Here is a 10131-nt window from a genome sequence, read left to right on the forward strand (position 1 = left end):
ATATTACCTGTCCAAACCATTTGCAAGAAAATAAAGAAACCAAGCATTGTTCATATGAATCCCCACGTGGGTTTTACAAAGTTCATATTAGAGAGCAACAAAGTGCGAGCCAAGTGGCTCAAGAAGCTTACCAAGCACCTTGCCTCCTAAATAAGACAGGCCAAAGACCCCTAACCCTAGAACAATGTAACATACTAGGGTTATGACATACTTATGCAACGGCTTCCGAACATAAGCTTTCGCGATGGCGAGTAGCGCAATACATAGAAGCGAGATGGCACCCACAACGGCGAGTTTGAGATTGTTGTCGTCGGTGTGGCGGAAGGAGAAGCTGTAAACCAGAGGAGGCAGAAGCCCGATGAGTAAGAATGATAGAATGATGGCAGAGTAGTGAAGAAGATAATTCTGCCTGTCGCCAAAGGCTTCCTCGTATGGATCGACTTGTGGTCGTTTTCTTCGGTATGGGTATTTCATGGGTTGATTCGACTTTAGCGTAGAGAACTGTAAAATTACATTTCCCATAGCACCGGTAAATACTTTCTAAACAACCTAGTTTTCAAGGTCAAAGATGTTTAAAAAATCAGTTGACCTAAATAATCAGATCCATTCGGGTTAATATTTTACTTTTATTAAAAACATAAATTTAATTAAATGATCAGTCAACCCGAACCAACTCAACCCAAAAACTCTATAGTTGAATTGAAAATTTTTATAACTCGAACAATTGGGTTAGATCTAAAAAATATCTTAACCCGACCTAAATCAACCCACGAGCACTTCTTAAACTCTGTTTAAATTTGAGAGTATAAATCAAAGTAAAACGTGTTTGACTTACATTTTTTGTGAGGACAATAAGACCGATAATCATGTTTGCCAATGCTAAAGCCCCGATAATCTCTGCAAATTGTACATACCAAGTTTAATATTACACGACCATTCCTCTACAAAATTACGATAATAAAATAATCAAATGATCCGAAACTCGTCCATTATAATTTTACCTATTGGAATATTGGCACTTGCTGCGGAGGTAACGATGCCTAGGCTCGTGATTGCTTCGGTTAATCCTCCGTACACAATGCTCTTCACTATCTCGAAACAACGCCTAGGCTCGGGGCGATTTGATACAAAGGTCATATACACATTGCCTCTGCATTCAACGGAAATGCAACAGCTTTCTGAATCTGTATCATACCGAGGCTGCAGCGTCGACATCAGGTCTGGTGAACAACTAGGCGGTGGCTCGGTTGATTCTCTGGCAGCCGAGATCAACGACCGCGACGGAGGGTTGCGGAGAATAATCACTTTAGTTATGCTTGATTCGCAGTTGGCGCAGTAGAAGTCGTGAGAATTGGGTAACTCGTACAGCCTTTGATTTTCAACATCGGTGTCGGTGTCGGAGTCGGAATAAACTTCATCGCTATCAGAAGACGAAGTTCGGCTCAGCTTCATCGCACGTGACTTACTTTCTCCAGCAGCCGGCGTCGGTTGATTCTCCGTTTCCGCCGCCACCAGCCGATCTATAACGGCTTCCATTATGAGAAAGCTGCGGTGTGCTACGGTGGCCGGAGAAAGGGTGGAGCTTAAGGTTGACTGTATCCGAGAATGGTGGAAGAGGAGCCATTTTATTGGCGTTCAGAGTGTGAAAGAGACCAACGTGGGTTTTTAAAAATTTGAAGCTTCACATGTTGTCGTTTTTTCTGTTCTTATTTTTTTATAAACATGAAAAAAATATATATATATATTTAAACTAATTTATAATTATATTAATTTCAATCTCAATAATTATCGATTAATTTATGAATGTGTTTTGTGTTATAAATTTTATATAGGTTTTATTATATAATTTATGTGAGATCCAGATCAGTCAGGGGAACGAAACATTACTTATAAATATGTGAAAATCTCTCCCTAACAAACGCGTTTTAAAACCGTGAAGCTGACCACGATACGTAATATATGACAATATTATAGCTTATATCGAGACTCTTTTTCCAAACAATTTTATAGGTAAAAGCGGTGAGACCTAAATATTTTAATGAATTCAAGTATTTTAAAATTTTTAATTTTACGACCGATATATTCGACTAAAATATTATAAACTTGAATCCTTCGGCACAACCACAAAAATTTTAAAGTTTGTTGGGCTACGTGATGGATTGATATGAATAATTGGCCTATAAGTTAATGGACTCGACCTCTAAAAGGATGATTTATATCTAATTTAATAGGTTGGGTCGGATCGGTTAAACTTTAACGTTGAGAGATAGCCCATATTGAATCAAGCTGGCTAAGTCTTTGTCTTTAGGCCAAGACCAAAATGACTTGGGACTGCTGATTATTAAGGACATGACTCTGATACCGTGTTGAAAATCACGAACCTCTACAATTATATGATATTGTTCACTTTGAGTATAACTTCAGATGATTTCACTTTAGGTTTCCCAAAAGGTCTCGTACAATTCTCGATACTGTAGTTATATGTGTTAGTAAGTGGATTGGCCCAATTATCTCAGTTCCTTGATGGACTGATCCGAATAATCGGCCCAGAAGTAAACGGGCTCAACTTCAAAAGACTTATATCTAATTTAATAGATAGTTATATCGTGTCAGATCGGTCAAACTTTAACTCAACGAGATAGACCATATTGAATCAAGCTAGTCAAGCTTTGTCTTTATGCCAAGTCCAAAATGACTCGGGACTACGAACCTCTCATTAACCCGATAAGTTCAAAAACTAAAATGATTTAAAAAAAATATATAAATGGAAAATAACATTTTAATTAATGAATTAAAATATAAAGAGAGTTTTAAAATTAACATAAATATAAAAATATATAGAAAAATTAAAGTAGGTAGGTAATAAATTTAGTTTTCAGTTAAAGAAATAAAAAAAATAATAATTATGAAAATTGGCTGGCAGTCTTAAATTTTATGAGAAAATTTGGTCCTTTTTTCGGTTTGAAATTAATTTCTACATGTGACGCCATTATTATATTACCTTATAAATATTTTTAAATAATTTAATTAATTATATACTGTCAATATATAATACAAAATTTAATAATATTTTTATTAAATAAACGAAAAAAGATTTTATTTTTCATTTATTTTTTTTAAATAATTGTCAAATGGTTTACAAATATGAAACGTGCGTTTCATAGGGAATATTCGTTCCGAGAAGAAAATAAATTAAAAAAAAAAAGCATATTCGATAATGCAAAAATAAATAAATAAAATCCACGTAGGATTGTCCTTTCCCATTACTTTTTGTATTATTCTTTACCTAACCTTCCATCCACCAAAGGGCTTTGCTTTTATTCACTTCGAAGCATTACTTCTCTATTGGGTAATTTGGTATTTTCACCTCAAAATTGTTACTTCTCGGTAATTTCGTGACCGCTCGTTTAATTACTTTTTTACTTTTATCGTGCACGTTTGTCGTTTTCTTAATTTTGCTCAGGTTCATTTTAAGTATAGAGGGCGTTATTTTTCATTTTTCTATTTTTCGAATCTTCCCGAGCTACTATCTCGAAGTCGTGGAATCTCACTCGGGTTTATTCTAAGTATAGAGAGAGCTTTCTATTTTACGGATCTACTCGAACTACTGTCTCAAAAACACAAAAGGTAAATAAGGTGTGTATTAAAGAAAAATATTATTAGTAATGTTTACCGACTAAATGCATGTTTTTATATATATTCTTTCAAATTTATGGGTGTCAGAAAAAACAACCTTAGTCATACGCTAACTTTAAAAATAAAAAAAAAAACATTATCTACGGAGAATTTAGCTGAAGTGTAGTGTTTTTTCAATGATAGGGACAGTCTGAAAATCAAGTTAAATGGTCCAGGGCTGCTCCGAATATTTATGGAGTTAGTTAGTAGACATCGATTACGATGCATGTTTGAATGTTATAATGAACGTAATTCTTTTAAAATTGAATTGACCGTTTCATGTTCATGATTTGAAATTTAGATTTGATGCAATATGACTGTGTTTACCTGTGGGTCAAGTTTACATAGGATTGTTTCACACCGCGTAAGCTGGAGTTTCTATGTTCGAGACACTGAATGGGTAATAACTATCAGCTCATTCTCGTTAGAATCTGCTCTCGGTTCATTTATGTACGTCTTATTTTATTCAAATATTATAAAATTTTAAATAAACTAAATTTTGCGAAAATTGGTTAGTGGTCGGCGACTGAAGAGTTAAATGTGATAAGACTAGACAGTGTTTGAATTGTTTGTATGAAGTAAAGACATGAATTGCCATGTGCATCGTGTTTTTCAATGCTACCGACCCCACGAAGCTCAAGTGGCAATATGGTTATTATGAATAGAAAACAAAACTTTATCTTAATGACGAAGAAAATTGTGCTAGTCTCAAATATTGATTATTGGTCGAAGATCATAATGAATAGAATTTTTTTTTGTCATATTCATAATTTATATGAAATTAAAGAAATAATTTAACGACATATGTTACAAAATAGTTTTAAATAAATTAGAGTTTTACGAAGATTGATTAGTTGGTTGAAGAGTTCATATTGTCGTGTTGTGACGTCCAAATCAATAATTTTGGGATAAAATACGAGTGGATATAAATATAATTTCAAAGATTCGACGATCAAGACTTATGGAAAGTTATGTGAGCGTATTTGAAATATTAAATATTTATAGTTAATAGACGAGATTTATCTATAACAACAACCATTTATATTCACGAATATTCGTTTTTTTCAAATAAAATAAATAAATAAAAGAGATTTATTATTATTATTATTATTATTATTATTATTATTATTATTATTATTATTATTATCTTGCATTCTTAAAATTCAACTATTTTTGGAGTGGAGTAAAATAATTATCTTATTTTTAATAAATAAATAAATAAAAAGTGAGCTATTCTCTAATATATGAAAATGATAATTAAATAAAACATTTTTTTAATTATATATATATATGTATATCTGTTTCTTCAAAGTCAAAAAGAATAAAAGTCATGCCTGTTTTTTTTTTTCCTTTTATAAAATTATTATTTCATTTTTTAAATTTTGAATTAGAATTAATATATTATATATATATATTAATTGCCATTCAAAATCTCCTTTGACCGTTCATAGATTGCTGCCCACGCCACCGACTCTTGTTTCTTGGGTTGGTTTGTTTGTTTTTGTTTTTTTTGTTTAATAATAATTAATAATAATTTAATCTTTGATAATTATTTTAGGTTTTATTTATATTTTAAAATTAACGTTTGAAAATGATATATACTCTTATTTTAAAACTAAAAATAATAGTTTTTTTTAACCAAAAAAAAAAATGTTTTTAAAATTTTGAATGAATTTAAAATAAATTGTTATTTATATTAAGAAAAACTATTTAATTCCTTAATGTTAATTTTTCCATCAATTATTTAACAAGCTTTTGCATGTATTTAAAAAAAGATTCGCATATTCTTAATATTCCTATTATTTATTTTTATTTTTATTTTCAATTATGTAAAATTTTCTTTTAATTAAAATTATTAAATAAACATTAATAATCCAATTCAACTTTTATTTTCAGTAACATACAAATATTTAATTATTCGAATTTAATTATTAATATTATTTCATTTTTCAAGTTGAATTTCCTTACCTTTTGCGCTGTCATCGAGGACTAAAACTTTATACATAGAATTTTAAGCTTTAAATTCTAAATAATAATTAATAATAATATTAATAACAACAACCCACAAGCCAATCTTGTGATTTGTGGGAAGAATATTAAAGTTTTTATATATAAAAATAAAAAATGGTCAGAATACATGAAATCTGTCAGACTCCGTGTAATTAGTGGGAATAAACCCGTTCCCTTCATCGCCGTTCGTACGATTCTTCTTCTCCGTTTCGCTGCAAAATATATCTTGGACGAAAGACTCAACATCTATTAAGTTATTTCCATCTGTGTCCTCCGTCGCTATTGCCGGCAGCGACGGCGGCCGGGGAATTTCCAGGACCAAATCCCAGTCAGTTCCTTTAAAGAAATTGTGGCTCTTGATTTCCTCCAGTTCGATCCTCCTCGTTGGATCTTTCTCCAGCAATTTCCTTATCAAATCCCTTAACGGTGTTACTTCGCCGCTGAGATCCGGCGTCTTTGTCAGTATTCGGTAGAACGTTTCTTTCCGATTTGATCCTCTAAACGGCGTCGTTCCGTATAGCATCTCGTACAGAACTACTCCGAGCGACCACCAGTCCACGGCGAAGTCATGCCCCTTCCCGGAGACTATCTCCGGCGCCACGTACTCCTCTGTTCCGACGAACGAGTTCGACTTCTCCGATGAGTCGGATTCCGACGAATCTGGCGGAGATTTTGGCTTATTGGCCGTCTGTTGGTCTGAATCTTCCGGCGACACGCCGGAGTTGCAGAATCGGTGAAAATGAAAGAATCTTTTCTTCTTGCTTTTTTTCTTAATCGTCGATCTAGATTCCGTCAAAACCTCCACCGACGGCAACAATAACGGAGACGATTTAGGAGATTTCTGAGAGAGCCTCGTGGACAGATCAAAATCTACAAGCATTATGTGGCCGTTATGTTGAACCATAACGTTGTCCGGCTTTAAATCTCTGTAAACTATTCCTAGGCTGTGTACATACTCCAACGCCATAACTAATTCCGCCGCGTAGAATCTAAACAAACAAAAACACAAACAGAAACACAATCACAATCACAATCAGAAACAGAACCACAAATCAATTTCACAAAACAGAGATCAAATCAATTTACCTAATAACGTCATCGGAGAACATTTTCTCGGTCTGTTTCTTCCTGAGAGTATTAAGATCTCGTCCATTGCAATAATCAATGGCGTAACCAACAACTTTCTTCGTATCCAAAACTCCTCGCAATCGAGGCAAAAGCGGATGCCGAAACTGACGTAAAACTTCTCGTTCAAAGCAAACTCTGCGATACTCATCGGCATCGCTATTCACAATCTTAGCCTTCCTCTCGATCAAATCTCTAGAAATCACCTTCAACGCCAGCCATTCGCCATCGCCGTCGTCATCGTTCGCATTTCGAGCCAAGAACACAACTCCTTTCGCTCCTCGACCGAGCGCCGTTACGACTTCCAATTTCTGAAAATCCAAATCAGGAATCTGCTCAGAGTTATGATCTTTCTTCACATCATCATCGATCATGGCGGAAAGTGAAGATCATTCGGGTGCGGCGTAATCTGCCGAAAATGAAGGACGTGTTTCGATTTTATATCTGACCGAACAACCCTGGCCTCTTGAGAGCGATTTTCTTGGGGACGAAGTCTTTTGGAATTTACTGTAATTAATTTAATCACAAATGGGCTTGACGGTAATTTCATATTCCATCACCTGTGCCAGATGATGACACGTGGAAATAAATGACGTGTCGTAATCTGGTAACAGAAAGCGTGGTGGAAATGACGTTAGGGATGATGTAAAAATACGGAGAACGTGATGGTTTCCGTGAATCTCCAAAACCGCGCTTCTAGAAACTCCCAAATTTTAATAAATAAATATAAAATAAATTCAAATTCTTGAACATAATAAAAGAATAATTTAATTTTTAATGGGTAAAAAAATGATATATTTTTTAAAATGAGAAAAAAAAAAGAATAATTAATTATTTATTTATTTGAATTTGGAAAAGGAGGTTAGTTGGCGGTTAAATTGGAAGACTTTTAACATTAAAGTAAAAGTGTGGTTGTTCTAGATGCTAGGTGTGGTCACGCTACTCTTGACTTTTTCATTAAAAATTAATTTATATTTTAGTTCAAATTTATATAAATATTAATTAAATTATAAATCAATTTAGACGTTATGTTTTAAATAATTGTCGTTACATAATTTAAAATATCTAGTAAGATTTGACGTATGAACCGTTTCAAAATAAGAGTACAATTGAGCATACTTGCTTAATCCATCACACTTTAGGTGTGTGAAAGTTCTCTATTTATAATTAAATAAATTACAAGCATATGAAAATAGTAATAAATGGTAGAACAATATACCTAAAGATACCAATTATTTAAATATTTGTCTTTAATAAAATATTATGGTAAATTATAATTTAGTATTAAATATCCTGGATTAAATTGATATAATTATTAGTTTTAAAAAAATAAAATTTCTCTATTAATTATTTATTTCTAACCCTAAAAAAATAATTTTACTATTTCTCTATTAATTATTTATTTCTAACCCTAAAAAAATAATTTTATGGTAAAATTTTACACATAACTAGAAATTAGTTTCGCAACGTTTTGGTTCGTTGCGTATCGTTGTCAGTATCATGATTTTTAAAGCGTGTAACGACCTAGATCCACCGCTAGCAAATATTGTCCTTTTTGGGTTTTCCCTTTCGGGCTTCCCCTCAAGGGTTTAAAACGCGTCTACTAGGGGAAGGTTTTCACACCCTTATAAATGGTGATTTGTTCTCCTCCAGAACCAATGTAGGACATCACAAAGCGAGTATGTTAGAGAGAGGTTTCCATATCATCCCCTTTCGGACCGAGGTGGGATCTCACAAAGAATCTGGTAGAGTATCATTAGCTCGAGTTGGAAGGGCGAGAAAGGGGAAGGGCATTTTGGTAATTTAGGAGAAGGAAGCATATTTGAAATGGCCTTTTCCGACCGAGGTGGGATCTCACAAAAAATCTGGTAGAGTATCATTATCTCGAGTTGGGAGGGCGAGAAAGGGCAAGGGCATTTTGGTAATTTAGGAAGAAGGAAGCAGTATCATGATTTTTAAAGCGAGTATCTTAGAGAGAGGTTTCCACATCGTCCCCTTTTCGACCGAGGGGGGATCTCACAAAGAATCTGGTAGAGTATCATTAACTCGAGTTGGGAGGGCGAGAAAGGGCAAGGGCATTTTGGTAATTTAGGAAGAAGGAAGCATATTTGAAATGGAGTCCATTTGAGACCACGCAAAGTGGGAAAATACCGAAATTATTCCAAGCTTTTTTCACTTTAAAAGATTCGTATTTATGTATATTTTCCAACATCCACCAATCTACTCATTGCCTACCACCATCCACTGCTAATATTCCATACTTATTTTATTTTTTAATTTAATTGATTTTTTTCATTAATTTTTTATTTAATTTATATTTTTCACTATCGTTATCGAAAAGATCTCTCTGAAAAAGCTTTGTTCGATGCGTTATGTTCTTTTTTCGATGCCTTAACGTTCGAGAAACGCTAAATAAATCAAAGTCGATCGTAAATTAATTTTAAATTATTAAGAAATTATAGTATTTGGGAGAAAATTGTTTTAATAAAATAGACTTTTTATAAGCCCAAACTTATCAAACCCAAATGAATTTCAAGTCCAAAGGTTAGGTCAAGCCCATAAGGGCACCAAAAGCTCCATAAATGGAAGGGCTACCCCTCATTTCGGCCCTTCGTGGTTGCATTGTTGTCTCGTTCCCGTTCGCATAACAAAGTCTTCTCTTCTACCTTCGATTATTAGCCGCAAACTTGCACTTAAAAAAATCGAACCCAACCCAACCCAAAAAGAGAGGGTTAGGTTAAGTTGGGTTGGATTACGCATCCAACCACAATTGGTCTAAAACAGAATTTCCTAATCCAACCGGATTTAACTTCAAACATCGCACATGATATCTTTTTCTAATATGAATTGTTCATGATGTTTTTTTCACGTGTAATAATCAATATCAACTTAGATATAATGTGGTCGACCTAATGAAACATCGCTCGAACCACCTTTCAACTCTATGGTTCAACATCCACCCACTCGGCTAACTCGGAAGATCTTCAGTTATCGATGTAAATTCTGACACACTAGCCACCAGACCAATGCCCACGTGCAAATACAAATATTAAATTAAACTTTTATATCAAATATTAATTAAAAAAATCAATTTAAAAAAAAAAACAAGATTCAAATTAGATATTTTAAAGGTGGAGTATAATTTGTCAAAATAATAATAAATAAATAAATAAATACAAATGGGTAAAAAACGTGTGAGCAATAAGCATAAGAAATAATATTAATAATAAATAAATAAATAAAAGGAATAATATAGAGTTACCTTATCCATTGCAGATAGCCAAAAATTAAAATGTCAGAAAAAAAAAAAAAAAAAAAAAG

The 10131-nt window shown here is 33.2% G+C and overlaps 2 protein-coding genes across 2 annotated transcripts; both read right to left on the reverse strand.

Moving 5' to 3' along the window:
• Positions 1–13: 13 nt before the first annotated feature.
• Positions 14–1536, reverse strand: LOC111461142 (membrane protein of ER body-like protein). The gene is made up of 3 exons (XM_023104639.1): positions 1002–1536; positions 836–897; positions 14–540 (listed from the first exon to the last, which is right to left on the reverse strand). The coding sequence occupies exons 1-3, from the start codon at positions 1534–1536 to the stop codon at positions 88–90; spliced, it is 1050 nt and encodes a 349-aa protein (XP_022960407.1). The 3' UTR covers positions 14–87.
• A 4206-nt stretch (positions 1537–5742) lies between these two features.
• LOC111460893 (serine/threonine-protein kinase OXI1) lies at positions 5743–7291 on the reverse strand. Its single transcript, XM_023104245.1, has 2 exons — positions 6772–7291; positions 5743–6674 (listed from the first exon to the last, which is right to left on the reverse strand). Exons 1-2 carry the CDS (start codon positions 7182–7184, stop codon positions 5804–5806), a joined length of 1284 nt encoding a protein of 427 aa, XP_022960013.1. The 5' UTR covers positions 7185–7291; the 3' UTR covers positions 5743–5803.
• Between the last annotated feature and the right edge of the window lie 2840 nt (positions 7292–10131).

Source organism: Cucurbita moschata, unplaced genomic scaffold (genome assembly GCF_002738365.1).
Source record: "Cucurbita moschata cultivar Rifu unplaced genomic scaffold, Cmos_1.0 Cmo_Scf00024, whole genome shotgun sequence".
In the NCBI taxonomy this organism is placed as follows: domain Eukaryota; kingdom Viridiplantae; phylum Streptophyta; class Magnoliopsida; order Cucurbitales; family Cucurbitaceae; genus Cucurbita; species Cucurbita moschata.